The 19,753-nt window shown below is 35.3% G+C and overlaps 1 protein-coding gene across 1 annotated transcript in view; it reads right to left on the bottom strand.

Moving 5' to 3' along the window:
- The window catches only part of LOC122792862 (peroxidasin homolog), a 1,098,019-nt gene that overhangs the window by 280,175 nt on the left and 798,091 nt on the right, over positions 1-19,753 (bottom strand). The window contains exon 12 of the mRNA XM_044060421.1: positions 3,075-3,198. Coding sequence (XP_043916356.1) covers positions 3,075-3,198 — 124 coding nt within the window. The remainder of the gene's footprint in view (positions 1-3,074; positions 3,199-19,753) is intronic.

The following is a 19,753-nucleotide window of genomic DNA, read 5'->3' as shown; positions in this document are numbered from 1 at the left end:
AAACCTCTAATATTTGCTATCTACCCAAGGAAACTTCTTTGGAATCTACTTGGTGCATAAAAGTATCTATGACAACACTTCAAGCAAAATCCTAAGTCTTCTAGATTTTTTTGCATATTTGGGAGCCATATATATGTCCTCCCAGTGTTTCTTTGTGACTTGCGTATCTAATCTCTCTTCCCAATCTTTTCTGATCTCTTCTGATTGATTCCTATTTTAATCTCAAAAGCATGTAAAATAACAATAATTAATATGGTATGAAAAATAATATCTTATATATCAGTTACCAGGAAATAATTTTTCTCAGTAAGTGTATGATTAATTATGACATCCGAGCTTTATTCTTATGGTCTTAACTATGTCTATGCAACCTTTAAAGTACTGTTGCAGGGAAAACATTGCATTGATTAATATCTTCTTATGTATTGACTGGAGTTCTTCACCTCGGAACCCCATTGTATATGGAGTTTGCTCAATCTAACCTTCCCACTTAAAATATCCAAAGCAGATAACATTAATGCATTTTGTATTTGTATGAATTTGTGGTCAGATAAATAAGTATTACAGTGGGGACAAAAAACAGAGTAACATGGGTTATTGCTTACAATCCAGAAGAACAGAAGATAAAGTGCCATGATTTAATACTAGCTCAGTTATTTACTAACTGAAAAATGCATTCTAATACCTTTGGTGACCCAACTAGTTCAGGCCATCCTGGTGAGATCTCTTCTGATATTAATCTGGGCCTGTCAGAAATGGCATGTTTACAGTTGCAGTAATGTAGGCAGAGCTTAGATAAGCACTATGTGGGATTCTGGGGGAATAAAGGCATTTGTCTTGAAGAGATTATTGGGCTCATAAAAAATATGTATGTGAGTTAGATTTTGGGCTTCATGAATAAATGAAGCAAACTTCTTTCTGGTTCTGTTGTCCACTGTGGATTTCTTAAGGTTTTATTTACTGGGCAGATTTTGTATCTCCAGTCCATAACAGTTATGTATCTTACGAGGAATATGCTGCACAGGTAATATTACCAATTAATCTCCAATTTCTACTCCTCCTGGGTGCAATATTCATTAGGTGACCATTTTTTGGATCATAGAAATGTACTTAACTGATTTGCCACCCTTCACTCTCTCCCTGCCCAGGGCCACTCAGTGATGTGTAAGCTTCTGTAAGATACAGTGAAGATCTGCTAGTAGGAAAATGGATAGTTGGAGACTATTCATATGAGAAACTGTTGTTAAGATTAACCCAAATTGGTATGCTAGTGGCCGAGATTTCATTGAAATGCACAGCTGACTTTTGTGCAATACAAGCTAATACACATGCAACGTTTTCCCCATTGAGCCTTAGGGAGAGGACTGGCAGCCATTGTAAGAGGTACCCCCAACAGATAACCTCATACATTTCATTGCTCTGGGAATGCCACATACAATAAGTAAATACTGATTGAGGTTGTACAACAACCTACTGGACATTAAAGATAACTTTTCCAGACTTGTCTGGTTTCAGTTTTTGGCATTTGCACACAGATATCCCAGGTTTCAAAACTGCAAATATTAGAGAGGGAGCGGATAACAAGTATGATCCTTTGATTACGGGTATTATCTTTAAATTTGAAAACCCCTGCTCATACTCTTTTAGTCAACTGACAGCATAGTAGCATAGGTTTTTGATCAGGTTACAAGAACCAAAAACAATGGCAAGCACTCAAGCAGTGAGTAATAATCTAAAAGAGTGTAAGTATATTAAATATACAAAAAATGCTATTTATAAATTCTATGAACAGAAATTCTGTGCTACAATGTAAAAATAAAGATACTCACATTCGTTTTTTTTTTTTTTTTTTCACTTTAGGCAGCAATGCCCAATTGTTTGTGATTTAATTATTAAACCCTGGGGAATCCTCAGGGCTGATCACAAACTTGCTAAAATGTTGTCAACATATTGTTTTTTTTACTTATAGCTGAGGTAAAACTATTGGAAATTATTTATTTCACTTTAAGAAAACATCTTATATGGGTCTCAGTAAACAACTTTCTTTGGAAGTTACACCAATATTTAGGTGTTTCCCATGTGGACATTGTACAGCTTGAAGACATGTTTTAAAAATTAAACAATTTTCATGTTGTAATATGTCTAAGGTGTTTGATATTTGATGTTATAATAATTCCTCTTCTGAATGGGTTGTAGCTCTTTTGCTTTTTATGTTGGACAGCTCCCTAGACAATTTAAGATATGTGTTTATGGACATTTAAATTATATCAGAAATAAAAAGCTGTGAAATGCTTTGTACAAATACACTCTGAAACATTCTACATCTGTTTTCAGGTTTATTGCTATTGACAGTATAGTTTTTAAAAGTCCAAATAAGTTGGGTTGGCATGAATTGCTTAATACAAATGAGTGTATGTGGATTGTTAAATTAGGTTCACTTTTTCTCCTGGCTTAAATGAAGTTCTTTGACTGTACTGGTGGAGGGAGAGGGTGTGTCTTTAATGGCCTTTCTTTATATATTGCAACTCGCATTTCTGCTTTTAATAAGCCATTGATGAAGGCATGAGCCGAAACCGGTTTGCCCATGTATTATTCTGATACATTTTGTTGGGGTTTTTTTTGTATATTTAGTATATTATACTTACACTCATTTAAATTATTACTCACTGTTTGCCTACTGGCCATTGTTTTTGGTTTTGAATTTTTGGCTTTTGGCCTTGCACTCCTGCTGTACTTACGTATCTTGAGTTTTGTTGAGTTCAGGTAACAAGAACCACAAAGATTATAACATAAAATTTTTCAGGAATGATTGTGTATTTTATAGTACTCATTTTATCTTGTTTCAAATTGTCTGTTGTTTCATTGTTACATGATTATATTTGTGACTTGCTTTAATACAAAGTGTAGGAAAATGTAGTCTGATAGCCTTCCCAAACATTTATACACCAAACTTCAGTTCTTCCTCCTTAAGGCAACTGTGTTTGATTTTGACCATTTTAATCACAAAAACCTTTCAAACACATGCAAAAAACTCACCAGTAAATCCAACTAAGGTTATGAGTAATCAATAGTACCTGCGTCTTGCCGCATGATTTCTTTGTCCACTTCTGTGTTGATCTTCTAGGTAGCTGAACTCATCAGAATGTTTGTTGTGAAATTGCTCCGATAGTGCCCTGAATGGTCCCTGAGTTCTACAATCTATAAATAAAAAAGCATTGATACAGTGCTGACATTTCTTTACTTTTGTGAAGTACAGGACATTTACAAACTCTTAAGACACAAGCAAATGAAAACTACATCTTAAATATGAATAAATGGAAAAGCCTGCAAAATACATGAATCTTGTTGATGCCATTAATCTGAAACTCTCTCTAACCTTGTTTAAAATAGACAATCTTTCTGTGGCTCCAGCTTACAAAATTGCATAGATGTATATCACAAAAAATTTGGTCCTGCATATCGTCATTGTGATTCTTGGCAAATAACACCTGTTTTAAGAGTTGTGTAAAAGAACTCATGATCTCATTGCAGTGTACTCTTCTTTTTCTATTGTCTTAGTATCCCACTTAAAATGCCATAGAGTTATTGCCTCTAAAAGCTCAATACAAAGTCAGGTCAAGCGTTTTTGCTTGAGTATTGGTTCTGCTGCTTCTTCGGCAAGCCGTGATGGTGCAGCGGTAGCATTGTCGCCTCACAGCAAGAGCTTCTCTTGTTTGATTCTTGGCTGGAGTGCCTTCTGTGTGGAGTCTGCATGTCCTCCCTGTGGTTTAGTGTCATTCGAAAGACATGCGAGAATGGGTGTGCCTTCATTGAAGGTTGGGCATCGGGCTGGCACCTCGGCACTGTAAAAATCTACTGCCAAGCATTAGCGGACTGGAGTTCCACTGTGGCAACCCCTAACTGGGAAAAGCTGAAAGAAGAACTTTGGTTCTGCTTCTTCTAACTATGACCTGTAATACATATCTTTGTTTCTGTTTTTTTGTTTTTTTTTTTTTTTATTGGATACACTCTCTTATTGGCAAGAACCACATATGGAACTTCCTAGGCCAGCCCAAAGGCTGAACCTAAGCCTAGGATGCAAATATAACAGTCTGTACAGATGCAGGTACATTTTTAATACTTTAAACTGCAAATATACAAAAGAAGGATTCTTTACCTTCAGTTAAATAAAAGAACTGTTTAGTGACTCTAGTCAAATATGTGTCTAAGGGCCCTATTCAGAAACAATATATGCATTGAAGCTGTGATTGTACATCTTAGCACTGCATGCAAATGCAAAGCAGATTCACAAAGAGTAATGCAGTACATACCACTAGTATGGTACTGACAAACTGTGTGTGAAAACAACATGTAAATTAACCCACCATTATAGCAGCTTAAGCATCATAATTCATGAAGCATACAGAGTGTGCACAATAAAATACAGGGAAATGCAAAGTGATATAAATGTATAAGGGAATGACTGCAAGCATCACTGCATACATAATACAAGAATTGCTTGGTTTTTATATATTTTTATGGTGCTTTCCTCCTCTGACTGCCTACCATCAGACCTTTCCCATCAAGGGGCATGGCCAAGATGGCTAACTGAGAGCAATGACTGGTGAAAGCTCTGTGACTGAAAACTTTTCTCTGAAAGAAAATGTAATCAAAAAAATTAAAATGTGGAGATACTTGTTAGCTAATTTTATTCACTAATATTCAGAGAAAAGATTTATAGCTTCACATTCCTCAAAACCTGTAATTTTTTTGTCAGAATTTCAACTGCTTGGTTAATAGAGAAGAGACTTCAACATGAGTCACTCAAGAAATGGTACTCAGGATTCTTGTGTTAAAAAAAGACATCCAGCCAATACTCTCTAGTATGGAGGATATATTACTAAAAATAGACAAACTGGACACCAGACTGGAAAGTTTCAAAGAAGAGACCAGAAAGAAGATAGAACATTTTGAAGTTCTTATGACACAACAGAGTACCCAAATCAGAAGTATGGAAGAGACTTTGAATGATCATGAAGGAGGAATAACTGAAGGTGAGACTCAGACTGAATTTCTTTTAAAACAAAATACCTGGCTCATAGAAAAACTCGATGATTTAGAAAATGGACTGAGACAAAATAACATTAAAACAAAATACCTGGCTCATAGAAAAACTCGATGATTTAGAAAATGGACTGAGACAAAATAACATTAGAATTTATGGTATAATTGAAAAGTATGAGGGAGGCAATATGATAAACCTCTTAAGTACCTGGCTCCATAAAACATTAAATCTACATGAAACTTTATCCTTTGAAATTGAAAGAGCACATAGCTCCGTGACAGCACCTTCTAAGAAGGAAAACTCACCACCACATTCAATTATAGTTAAGTTCATGTCTAGCTTAGGAAAAAGATCAAATATTAAAAGCTGCATATTCCAGCATATTACATATTAAAATATACTTATTATTATTATTATATTACTTATTGAAATAGGTGAACATGTAGTCAGATTTGTCAGTAAAGTAACGATTAAAAGAAAATTCTGTTTACACTGATCAAGGAACTTAAAAAGAACAATATTAAAGTCACTTTGGTGTTTCCTGCAAAGATCATATTATTCCTTTCTGAAGAAACCAAAATATTTAACACACGGGAGGAGGCATTCACTTTTATTAACAGCAGTAAAAATTCTTAATAATACTGAAAAAATGGAGTGGAACAGTATACCCTTGAAGAGACAGTGTGAGCTGAGATTCTGGAAAATTGATTCTAAAACTAAAAAGCTTAAAAACAAATGAGTGTCATTCTCTGATTGCAGGACTATTATTTAATGAAACAACAGATTTTCCCTTTAAGTAAAAGGTTTGTACTGGACTTTAAGTTACAAAGCATATGCAAGTATGTATTTATATTTTAAGCTAAAACATTTTTCATGATGTAATGTATGATTTACCTGCTCTCTAACACAATGTGATGATTTACTTGCTCGCTAAAAGATATGGAATTAGTGATTTTTACTCCGAATTCTAAACTACAGATGGTCTAACAAACAAATTGTGGCTTAGCCCTGGCGACTGTAACTACAGGTAGATGCTTTGCAGCCTCTCTTCCAATGTTATAGTCACTGTACTTTAGGCTACAATGTCAGAATTTCTGCCTCACCCCCTCATCTGCTGCATGTCTTAACCTTGATTACTTATTTTTCTCTTATTTTTTACCTGCAGTCCTACTGCTGTGCCATTCAAACATCCCTCCTGAGTGACGCACTCCCCTAGAGCGAGCTACTTACATCTGAAACTGAGTGATTAACTTCTGAATGCTCAGACTGTAAAATAAGCAGTGTAGGTCTTCCTATGTTCTAGTAATATCCTCTTTACCCTACTGAGCATGTGTTTTGCACATACTGGGCCCCCCCCACCACTCTTCCTCCTCTTCCTTCTTCCTCAGCTCTTCATCTTTCCCTCCCTGCCTCCTGGTGTAAGCTAGATTGCAATTACTTGGCTCCTGTCTGCTATGGCTATACACTCCTATTAGCCTCCCTTCTCTTCTGTATCCTATCTTAACATTCTCATCTGTCTCCTTTACTCTAACCAGATTACAAATGATCTTATTATTACACTCATGTTCATTGATTGACTCTGGCATGCTGACAAGGTCCACTTCATGGTTTAAGTAAATACAGCCCCTGCCACATGCCTGGCAGTTTTTCTCCTTTCTCTTCCCATCTTCTTTTTTCCCTTTCTCTCATGTTCCCTTTCTCTTCCCCTGTTCACATCCCTGTAACAACACCTCAGACACACCTCAGACATGGTACTGGCCAATCAGACCACAAACTGAGTTTAGATATCTTGCCTTGCACTACTGGTGCCATCTTTAAACTACGCATTCCACTTTCAAGAGGTAGATGACCACACAGTAGTGTGCTAGCCACATAAGTAAACTAATTACCGGTAAAAGGCCTGAGTGAAACTGTATAGGCATAATTGTCTGTTATTTTTCCTCTCATATGGGCTAATATACTATTTCCTCTTATTTTCACAGTCAGACAGATTTTGTTTGCCTGTTATTGCTTAACTGTAAGACTTTAATCCTGTGAATGCTCTCACAGACTATGCAACTGGTATTTGTGTTAGCCTGAGTCTACTATGTTGCAGGTACATTTAAATGAACTGTTGTATTAATTGCTTGGAGGTTATACCTAAAACTGTTAAAAGAACTGTCAGGACCCATCTGCGGAACGTATAATTTTAAGAGCTGCAATTCAATATCTAGTGCATAATGTTTAATATACTGCAACTCAATCCCTACTTGTTTCAAACTAAGACCTGCACATTGGTTTGTAACTTAGATGATAGTAGTGCTGTAGTGGCAGTAAGTCCACCAATGTAATGATTTATCTGCTCTCTATCACATATGGAGTTAATGATTTTTACTCTGAACTCTCAACAGCAGATGGTCTAACGAACAGCTTGCGACTTAGCCTTGCCGACTATAACCGCAGGTAGCTGCTTTGCAGCCTCTCTTCCAGTGTTGTTATAGTCACTGTATTTTAGGCTACTCTGTCAGAATTTGTGCCTAATAGCCTTATCTCTCCTCATCCCTCGTCTGCTGCATGTCCTAACCTTGATTATTAATTTTTCTCTTATTTTTTAGCCTGTAGTCACACTGCCACTCCATTGAAACATCCCTCCTGAGTGACGTACTCCCCTGGAATGCACTACTTCCATCTGAAACTGAGTGATTAACTTCTGGACGCTCAGACTTAAAAATAAGCAGTGTAGGTCTTCCTAAGTTCTAGTATACCCTCTTTAGCCTACTGAACACATGTTTTGCACACTACTGGGCCCCCCACCACTCTTCCTCCTCTTCCTTCTTCCACAACTCTTTATCTTTCCCTCCCTGCCTGCTGGTGTAAGATAGCTCGCAATTACTTGTCCCCTGTCTCTGCTATGGCTACACACTCCTATTAGCCTTCCTGCTCTTCTGCATCCTGTCTTAACATTCTCACCTGTCTCCTTTACTCTGACCAGATTACAAGTGATCTTATTATTACACTCCTGCATGCTGGCAAAGTCCACTTCATGGTTCAGCACCGCTCCATTAACCGTAGCTCCACTTGGGCTCACTCTGCTCCCCTACTCTGCCCCCATTCCCACCCATGACTGACACCATTTCCTTTATCCATCCCCCTTGTTACGTCACCCTCTTAACCCCTCCCACAACTCTCCTCTGCCTCCAATTACCTTCTTTTACCTGTCATTCACTCTCCTCACGGCCTCCAATAACTCACATTTTACACTTTCTTATCCACTTCCTATTTAAAAATATAGATTTCAGATCATACTCCCTTCTTTTCCCTATTCGCCTCCTTCCTACCAATCACTTCTCTCACTCCTATAACTAGTCACACCTCTACTCCAACTAAGAAAAACTACATCATGCATATTCACATCCTGCTGTTATCATTCATATCTACTTCCACCTTATCTCTTTTATACAACCTTACGTCCTACAATAGTCAACTGCAACCTTACCACCAGTCACCAACCTCCACCCCCCACTTGTGTTTCCCCAACTCTCTCACACATTTATAATCGCCTCACCCACATCATCTACAACTCCTTAACTCCCTAAAATCAAATTCCCCCACAGCTACTCAACCTCTCCCAGAGACAAGATGAAACAATATTCCCCTCTCCCCCCACCTCACACATTCTTCCCTTCTCTCACTACCCTACTTCTGTATGGGGACATCCATCCCAACCCTGGACCTCATCTCCCCTCCTCTTCTAACCCTTCTCCTACTCTCTTCATTGTTCCTCATCCTATCATCCCCTCCAAAAAAACTATCTCTGTACTCCATGAACATAAGAAGCATAGGTAACAAAACAACTGAGTTCCATGCCTGGTTATCCAATCACTCTCCCGACATCCTAACCCTCTGTGAAATCTGGTTAAAACCCCATAATCCTGACTGAGATTTTCTTCCCCCAGTTTACAAAATCCTACGACTAGACAGAACTCAGAAAAAAAGGCGGTGGAGTTGCTATCTTACACTCCATCCACCTCAATGTTACCCCTCTAACTAGACCCCCCCCCCAGACTCTCCAGCCGAGCTACTAGCAGCAAACTGTAAAGTTAATGCTGGGTCACTATTAAATTATCAAATGTTTCAAAGTTCAAATGTCATATGGTTGACACCATATGATCAAACTTTGAAAAGTTTGAAGGTGAAAGGCTATGGCTCTGTACGGGCAGAATGGGAAAATTTCCCTTTTCTGCACTGAAGTGCAGTCTCGGAGTTGGTATATTTAAGAAGGAAGGGTGAGGGGGGTGCAGGGGGGCTTGCCCACCTGCTCAGAGAGTTAAGGTAAGTGTTTTTTTTTATTGTGTTTTTATTATATATTCGAAGATTCATGTTTCGCTCATATGTTGTTAAACATATGAGGTTCGAAATTTTGAAGTTTTGAATATATAATATAGACTCCTTAATGCTCACACCTCAATTAACATTGCAGCAATATACATCCCCCCTGGTGACAATATTACAACACTAGAACATATTCTCTCCTGGCTCACCCAACACCTACCAAATGAAACAATACTAACGGGTGATGTCAACATAAACTGGCTATATCTCTCTCATCAGATTCTCCCAAAACCAGTATTAATCAACATGGTTTCTCCCAACTAATAACTACCCCCACTTATACTATAAAAATCAACCAATTCTCTCTCCTTGATTGAATGCTAGTCTCCTACCCCACAAATATCATTTCCTTGATACACTGCCAGATGCCTTTAGTGACAACTGTACCATCAAAGTCCTTAGATTCACCCCACATTACAGCAAACCACATACGTTCTTAGCTTGTCACACTTTGATTCAAACACATTAAACAGCCATATCTCAGCTATCAACTGGTTATTCCTTACGCAGCTATCCCTTGATGAAGCAGTAACCAAATTTAACTCTATATTCTTAAACATACTGGACTCTCTGGCTCCCTTACGCATGTTAAGGTTAAATCAGTAATATCTCCTTGGCTAATCCATGCCACCCACTCTCTAATGCTAAAGAGGGACAAAGCCTGGAAGCTGTGGTCCAAAACCAAATTCCGTCCTACCTCACACAGTACAAAGAACTTTGCAACCATACCAAGAAATCTATCTACAATGATAAGAGGAACTTCTATAATAACCCTCCTACCACAAACATTGACAATCCCAATTAATTTTGGCACACTATCAATCAAATTCTACATCTAGGCAACCCATCCCCCCCCCCAACCTTGTCCCTCTAACTCTCCACTAGAAATTACCATGAACTTCAAGTTCTATTTCATTGAAATAATCAGCAAGCTAACTACCCAAACTAACACCTGCACAAACATACCCCCAACAGCCCTCCTTCATCCACTAACCCATCTAATCCATTTTCTCTCAAAACTTTCTCCACAAGTTACATAAAATTCCTACTTCTAAAACTGAAACCCTGCTCCCCTTCCACAGACAACCTCCCCTCACTTTTTCTCCAGAAAGCAGCCACCTCTCTAGCCCTCCCCATCTCTATACTCATTAACCATGTCATTACCTTGGCGAAAGTGCCAGCTATCTGGAAACAATTCTACACCTTACCCATCCATAAAGGAGGCAACTTCTCTGAACTTTTCAAATTCAGACCCATTGCTATTCTATCCCCTCTGTCTAAATTTCTTGAGAAATGTGTACACAAACAGCTTCTTCAATACCTCTCACAACAAAACCTACTAACCCCCACTCAACATGGCTTTTGTCCTAAACATAGAACCTACACTCCCCTAATTTCCTTCACTAACACCATGTCACTAGCTAGAGATCAAAACAAATTAGTGTCTTGTCTGTTTCTTGATCTCTCCAAGGCTTTTGACACAGTCTACCACCCCCTCCTCTTACACAAACTCTCAGAACTCAAGTTGTCCACCTTCACAATTTCCTGGTTTACTAGCTACCTTAACAAAAGACTCCAGTTTATTAAATGGCTTTCTGCAATCTCTCCTGCACTTCCAGTTAAGATGGGTGTCCCTCAAGGATCTATCCTTGGCCCACTATTAATTAATATCTTCACCAATCAGCTGTACAAATCCTGCCAACAGTCATCACTTGTTCAATACGTGGATGACTCCACTGTTATTCCCAAAACTGATACCCTCACTGACCTACAGTCTACTACCCAGGCATCCTTCCTATCCATTTAGAGCTGGCTCACCATGAACCAGCTAATACTAAATCTGAAAAAAAAAACTTCTGTTATTCATCCCTAAAAATATGAGTAATCTTAAATTCCCCTTCTCAATCACATGCCTCAATAATATTCCTATCAAGGTGGAATCACAGATCAAACTACTGGGATCATCATTGATGACCAACTGAAGTTTGACCTGCACATTCTCAACAATATTAAGAAAACCCACCAAAAACTAGGACTCCTTTACAGGAACAAGAAATTCTTGCCCAATAAAGCCAAAATTGCCATAGCCCATACCTACCTTCTCCCTAACCTACTCTATGGCTCTCAAATCCTCACTAACCTTCAAGCTACCCTCATATCAAAGCTAGAATCCACCTTCAACAAAGTGGCCAAATTCACTGCTGACTACCTCTACTATTCACACCACTGCCTATCTCTTATAAAGTTAAACTGGCTAGATCTTCCCCACTGCCTACTCCTCTCTCGCCTTCAAATGATACATTCTATTCTATATCTTCTCTCCTTCTAACCCAACATATATTCTCTCATCTCCCCCTACTCACCATCTAGTTCTCTCTGTAGTGCTGAACAAAACCTTCTCTCTGTCTACAAGCCTAAATCTAGAGACGTCAAAACCTGTACATCTACTCTCTGGCCCAATCTGGGAATAAGCTTCCACTGGATATATGAAACATCAGTCATTGACATCAGTTCAAAATAGCTACCAAAAGCTATCTAAACAAAACCTGGATTTGCCACAGTAACCGCCCTCCTTGACCTACCTCCCACCCTATTCAAATTATGCTCTCTTAACCCTCTTCCTTCTTTTATCTACTCCCCCTACTGCATAATAGCCTTTACTACTTTAAAACTCAACTAGCATAGCAGCTATTAATCAAACTCAGTTCTCACTCTCTATAATTATTGAACTGGAAAAGATTATAATTTTTACTGTAAATACTTTGAGATGTTACCATGTATTTTATTTTATTTTTCTATAACTCTTGAGTATTCATGATATACTGTTCCATTTTGTATATGTGTATAACTTGTGGAGCTCTTCACATTGTACTTGTGTATACTTACTTGTGGAGCATTTCTCCCCAGGCCTTCACTGAAAAAGGGCTTTGGATCATTTGGACTAACCTGGTCAACAAATGTCAAATAAATAAATAAAATAAATATATAAATAAAATGATGTGTAATAAAGGGTTAGTTTTACTGTTTTACTTTATTTACAGTGAAATGAGAATGGCATTATATTATAAGCAACAGAACTGGTAACTTTAAAGCTATACAAGTTAAGAGATTTATTTTATTTTTTCAACTTTGGGTAGTATAAATAGTGCTCGGTTAACCACATTTCAGATGTAAGTAGTATGCTAATTAGAAGTGTTAAGGTGATGGTGATTTTGTCTTCTTTGTTCTTGGATGCTGGATTATTCCTGCCTTGAGTTGTCCTGAAGAAAGTCTATTTAAACGTTCATCACTGATATCTGTGAAAGAAGAAATGAACTTTCTATTTTTTCTCAAGTATATATGTGAAAAATAAAGGTAGAAATTCACTAGGCATGTAAGGACCATAGGGCCATTAGCCTAGTAACTTCCTATGATCTTAAAATAACACCTCTTTTCTTTTCTTAGAAGTGAAGAATTGGTACGACAAAAGCTATAGTAATGTTTAAAACTAAGATGTTGTAACATATTATTTGCTTACATTTTATATGTTAATAGCTTCTGCTGTATTCTTATCTTTAGCTATATATATTAACTGTGCATATTAATTGAAAGAAGTAAAGTTAGATATGTGTTACTTATTAGAACAGCTTAAAAAACCAAGAAGAATGAGAAAACCTGCAGAGGAAATCAGCAGCTGCTGTGTACTGTGAGCTGTCATTTTTACATGCTGTAGTCAATTTCTGATGTCAGCATGTAAAGTTTAGATCAGAACAGCCATTTACAATGGCTAAAACACACATTCAAATTAAACAAGCAGTAATTCCTTTATATATAGCTAAAATTGCCTGTAATACTAGAATTAATAAGAGTAAACATCTTATGAATAATATGCATATGTACAAGTAATGCAATATCTACTATGTAAGATTAATAAAAGAACAGTATCAGTAAACTAATAATATGTATACATACTATAATCTTTAATAGAGAGCTGATGATTAAATAGCTCTCGTGGGAGATTTTAGAAATACAAGCTATATAGTATAAGGTAGATTACTAGTAGGAAAATAAGAGAGAAAATATATTTAAATAACTGCTTTTAAGAAAGATGCCTATTGCATATACCTGCATATGTCAGAAATGTGAATATTCATGAGTTCATATAATTTACATAGAAAATCATATAAAATATTTTAAAATAATCTGAAAGCGGACATTTGAATTTTGATCATATGAACTTTGAAGCTTTTTACATGTTGTATGATATTAGATTCACTAAGTATACCAGAAATAACCCATTTCATAAGTCAACACTGAAACTTGAGTGTTTTATTGCTGAATCAGTACATCTGTTTTAGTAGAAACTAAAGCAGATTTTCCAATATGTTTGAATCTGGGATGGGTGAATGGGAGATGAATTGAACACATTATAACTTTTGAATACAATATAGACTGAAAAATGTTTTAAATATTTTGACTCATTAGCAAGAACAAGACATTCTCTTTGCCCTCAGTAATGTGCATATTTTTATGAAGTAGTTTAATAAGCTAAAGGATTTTTAAATATTTTGATATTTGATGTGTTAAGAGTGTTATAGAAATTTTGAGATATGGGCACTTGTACTTTAAAAATTAATTCAGAGCTATTTGTTAGAGCTATAAAATATGTGGTTGTCTTTTGACATAATAAACATATATATGTACATTGAATTTTCTTTGCATTATAGTTTAGTATGATAAGATTACATATAACCTGTAAATTTACAGACATCTTTATCTCTTCAGGTCCCACTCTGTTATTCTTATTTATTTAGAAATCTAGTTATAAGAATGTTGAATGAGCGAATACTTTAGGAACACGTAAGTGGTTAACACTACTATTACATAAATAGGTATATAATATACTATTTGTTGGATTATTTAATACTTGTGACTAATAAAAAATTATTAAACTTTTGTGTAGTAATAAAAGAATAGTTTTAAATGACAAGATATATAACTAAATTAAACATCTCTTACTATTTTGATCTATATATAATTTATATTAATAAACTGTAGCTTTTGGCTAGTGTTTTGATGAATTTTTAGGTACAGGTAGGTAGAGAGTTAGTATAGTAGTTTGACTATTCGATAGGAAAACTAGGAACATTGGTATCCATTGTAGGTTGTGTTTTATTAGCAACATATACAGTTAAAGTTGTATACTTGTCTTTGTTTTGTTACTTTTGTGTTTTAGTAGTTTAGTTTGTAGCAAGGAAGAATTAAAAAAAATCTGAAATGGTAAGATAGTGTCAGAAGAATGCATTAAAGTGTTATATATAATTAAATTAATATGTGGTTAAATGTGTCATATCTTTTAAAATAAATCATTTTAAATACACAATATGAATAGTTTCAATCCGTTATCTATTAATGTAAAAGGTGTAAATAATGACAACAAAAGAAAATCACTAACAAGATATCTAAAATTAAATAGAGGAGACATTATATTCCTGCAAGAGACTCCCTTGATAGACAGAAATATACAATATATAAATAACATAGGTTATTAAATGTTATCTGCTTATTTTAACAAAAGGAGGAGAGACCCTACTATACCTCAACAGCAAACTCTATACAATAGCTAATTTTTACTGGATCCCTGTAATAGGCACAGGAGTGGCTAAAGATCATGTAAACTTATTACAAAGTCACTGGAAGGGTGGTTTAATTTTATCAGGGGATTTTAACTAGATTACTTGTATAGAAGATACAAATGAACAGAAGAAAGCTTAAATACTGGCATCAGCTAAAGCACTAAATAGATGGATTAGTAATAATAATTTAGTTGATTTACTAGTAAAGGCAGAAGACAGTGTTCATCACTCATTCTTCTTATGTGCATGGGACGCAAACTAAAACTGATAGGATTTATAACTCTATAGATTTACTTAATAAAGTGAATTATTTTAAAATTATTCTTAATCCTTTATCTGATCATAATGCACTGAGCATTAATATAGTAATGGATATAATGAAATTTTCAGATTATTTATAGAATCCCAATATATATGATGAAATTAAAAGAGTTTAAAAGTTACCTTAAGGAACAAATTGAGATCTTTTTTTTTTATCTTTGAATGATAATGCTGAGGCTAATAAAGTCATACTATGGGACTCCGTAAAATGCATATTAAAGATAGAATATGAAGATGGGCTAGTAATAAAATGAAAGAGTGGAATAAAAAGTTGCTAGAAATTCAAGATAAAATACACAAAGTAAGGTTTGAACAACAAACAAAGAAATTAGATAATACTGAAATCATTAAAAAAATTAATGACACAATATCAAATAGTTTTAATGCATAAACCAGATATAGCTTTAGAAAAATAATATTGCACAGTTATGTGATATCTTCAAAAATTCTACATAGATTAGCTAATAGAAGTAAGATATTAAGCAGAAAAAGGCACAGATCCATCATATCTGAAATCTTTACATAAATAAGCTTACTTCAGATATAGAGGAAATACTTAATATTTAAAACAAATCCACGAGGATCATAATAAAGATAAAAATAACAGATGATTACAAAATTGGCAATTATTTAAATAAAAATGCTACTAATAAACTTAGTGACCAACAGATATCTCTGCTGAATAAGCCTATTACCCTGATAGACATTAAAGAAGCTTTAAAAATGGTAAAGCTGCAGGGCTAGATGCAGGGTATGGAATTATATAGTCTGCTTCTGTTAAATATTTTAGAATTATTGAATGATGTTTTCAGGATAATTCAGGCTGACAAAATAATTCCTCTCTCACAGAAATTTTCTGTAATCTCACCTATACTTAAATAGGGAAAGGATAATAAGTTAGTCTCCTCATATAGACCTATTTCATTATTAAACTTAGACTATAAAATATTTACTTCAATTTCCACCAGAATATTAAGAGATATAGTAGATAACTTAATTAATAAAGCTTAAACAGGATTTATAGTCAATAGGCTAAGGTATGATCATATAAAAATGGTAGTAGCTATCTTAGATTTAGCAATGAATGAACAAGAAATTGGCCTCTAATTTGCTTAGATATCAAGAGAGCTTTTGATTCTGTAGATTGGAACTACTTGTTTAAAACTTTAGAAGCATTTGCATTCCCAGAACAGTTTATTCGAATAGTAATAAACCTGTAGAGATTGGAAAGCATATGTTAAAATTGGATCTTACATTTATCAAGGATTAACTTTCCCTTGCCCTTTTTACTCTTTACATTAGTAATCGAACCCTTACCTAAAAGTATAAGAAGCAATGAAAAAAATTGAGGGATTTTCAAATAAGAGATAGTCAATCTAAAATACATCTTTTATCAGATGATATTTTACTAACTATAGGAGATTTAAATTATTCAGTCAAACAAATAAATGAGGAAATTGAAAAGTTTCAAGAACTATCACTGCTGAAATTTAGTAATAATAAAACTGAAACTTTAGTGTTAAATCAATTACTAGATCGTAAGTTTAAAGATAAATGTAAATACAATTGGAAAGGAAAATAATTAAAATATTTATTTAACATTTGTTGACTGGGAAGGTCAGACTAGGACAGAGCCTATTTTCAGTGGAGACCCAGTGAGAAACAATCCAGACGCATGTCTTTGGAATGACGGATGAAACCGGAGCACCCAGAGCAAACCCATGTGAATGCAAGGGGGACATGCAGACTCCACACAGAAGGCATCTCAGCCAATAATTGAATGGGACAACCTCTTGCTGTGTGGTGACAATGTTAACCACTGCAACAATGCACTGTCCTTAAAAGTCTATCAACTTGTGGTTAAGATTATTAATAATAGCTTTGAAAAAGTAATTGAAGAAGTGTTACTTCTTATAAAAAATGGGATTAATGTTTTTTTTTTTTTTTACTTTTAAAGATAGGTTAGTAGTACTTAGTAAAATGATTATATTATCCAAGATTACACATACATATTGCATTCAATAGCTTTAATACCTGACAAAACAACTTTTAAAGAAAAGGAAAAAATCATTCTTACAGTATCTTAAAAAGTCAAGAAATACTTATAGAAATCATATAAAGATTATGGGAGTATGGTGGTATTAGCTTCCCAGGTGTAGAATCATATTATTTTGCTGCAAGTTTTAACGCTTATACTCTGGATAGACTCACCTTACACTAGTCACTGGAAACCATCCAGGAGCATATTATACTAAATTCTTAAAAGTTTATTAAAAATAATAAATTAGAAATATTTAGCAAGCATTTCATCTGGTTAACAACATGTATCTTAGAAGGAAATTCATTTCAGTCTTTAGACTCTGCATATATGAAATTAGTTCTTAAAACAGTTAAGAAATATGTTTTTAAAACTTCATTAATATCAACATGGAAATGTTTGTGCTTTCCCATTGCACATACCTCTAGATTTAAGGAAACTCAGAACAATGTTAAAATACATTTACTAAAAGGAATGGAATAGTATTATGGTCTGATTGCTTTGAGAAAGGAAAAGCTAAGTCCCCATAATATTTATTGAAAGAATATAAGTTGGATGGATCTGCTAACCAGTTAATATTATCCAATTAAAAATTAAATGAATTTGTGGATAATATGAGTGAAGAGGAACAGAACACTATTCCCCCATTATATGAATATATGAATGCTGTTATCAAAGGTAGATTGACCTACAAAGGAGGCCTGTCCAAGTTAATTATAAACAATAATAATAATGTTGATGAAAAATTCAGGAACTTTTTAGATAGCAGTGGATTGAGTGACTCAATAGATCGTAAGAATAAAACGTTGTTACTTAAATCAGTTAGTCAAACTTCTCCAATTTTATAATGGAAAGTTTTCATGTGGAAATATATACATAGGAAGTTTGTTCCACCGTATAAAATCTCTAAGTTTAGTAAAATGACATCAGTTTGTTGGAGATGTAGTAAAGATGTAAAAACTGAATATATGTGTTTGTGGAATGTGAAAACTTAAATGTATATTGGGAAGATATAAGTATGTTTTTAAGGGGTTATGGTCTGATAATTGTTCCTTAACTAGTTTAGTAATACTAAGGAATGCTCCACTTTCTGTATCTGTAAAAGCCAAAGAGCAAAAAACATTCTGTCAGTTGCTTGAAAAGCTATTACAAAAACTGGAAATTGAACTCAGTTCCTATGTTCAAACAATATTTAAATTTAACAGCAATACTATGTAAAATAGTACTGCGGTGGTGGTGCTGCGGTAGCATTGTCGCCTCACAGTACGACATTGTTCTGTTCGATTCTCAGCCAGAGCGTCTTCTGTGTGGAGACATGCAATGGTGGGAGTACTTTCGTTGAAGGTTGTGCATCAGAGCTGGCAACTTGGCACGTAAAAATCTACTGCAAATCATTAGTGGACCGGAGTTCTGCTGTGGCGATCCCTAACCGGGAAAAGCCAAAAGATGCAACAACTATGTAAAACTGAAATGAAAGTGATCAGAATAAGATCTATATGAGGAGTTTTAGTGGTTAGGATAACCTTGAAATGTTGCTATTAGAATACCAAGATTCTTAATGTGTTAATTGTATAAGAGTACCTTGATGAGTCAATGTATTCCAATCATTGTATAACAAATACGTGAAGTTGAATTTCTTCCTTTTTGTGTATATATTTTAAATATGTTAAATTAATAAAAAATTCCTTAAAAAAGCCTTTCCCATCAGACTTGAGCTATTCATGCATTACTAATGGAGCATCTTCACTCCTCTGATCTGTTAGAGTCCCAACAATAATAGCATTTGTGTTAGTCTCTATCCTTGTCACTGGGCAGGAGGGATAGGCTGCTTGCATTATGGTGGGGGCTTACAATTCTGTTTTTCTGTGAGTGCACTCACTAGTGAATACCATCAGGTAGTAGTGGCTGTGTGAGCAGAAAGCCTGGCACTAGGGCATCTTTGCAATGGCAATCTTTCCCCGAGAGACTGCAGCTATGTGTGTTCTGCTCTACTCTGTCCTTTCCCTAGAATAGACAGACACATCCTCCCCTGTGAATGTCATCATGCTGCAGACTTTATAACTGAATTTGGATTGCCTGGAACATAGTCAGGGCTTATTCCTCTGCACCACGGCAGCTGATAATTTGCCATTTAGTATTAATCGTATATTATCCATAAACATTACCATTACAGTGCAGGCATCCTAACAAACAAGAGAAGATTGTAGGTACACCAGAGGGTACCTTCAGCCATGGTTGCCATACACTGATCATGATTGCAGAAAGAGTTGGACAGAGTCCATATGGATAGCCACACATGAGATGAGCTGTGCCAACTGTGTCAGACAATGAAAATGGCAGCCATTAGAAAAAAAAGCAAACAAA

This window comes from Protopterus annectens, chromosome 2.part0 (assembly GCF_019279795.1).
Source record: "Protopterus annectens isolate FY-2018-M chromosome 2.part0, PAN1.0, whole genome shotgun sequence".
NCBI lineage: Eukaryota > Metazoa > Chordata > Ceratodontiformes > Protopteridae > Protopterus > Protopterus annectens.
Note: the sequence above shows the minus strand (reverse complement) of the source record. Positions and strands in the feature narration are given on the sequence as shown.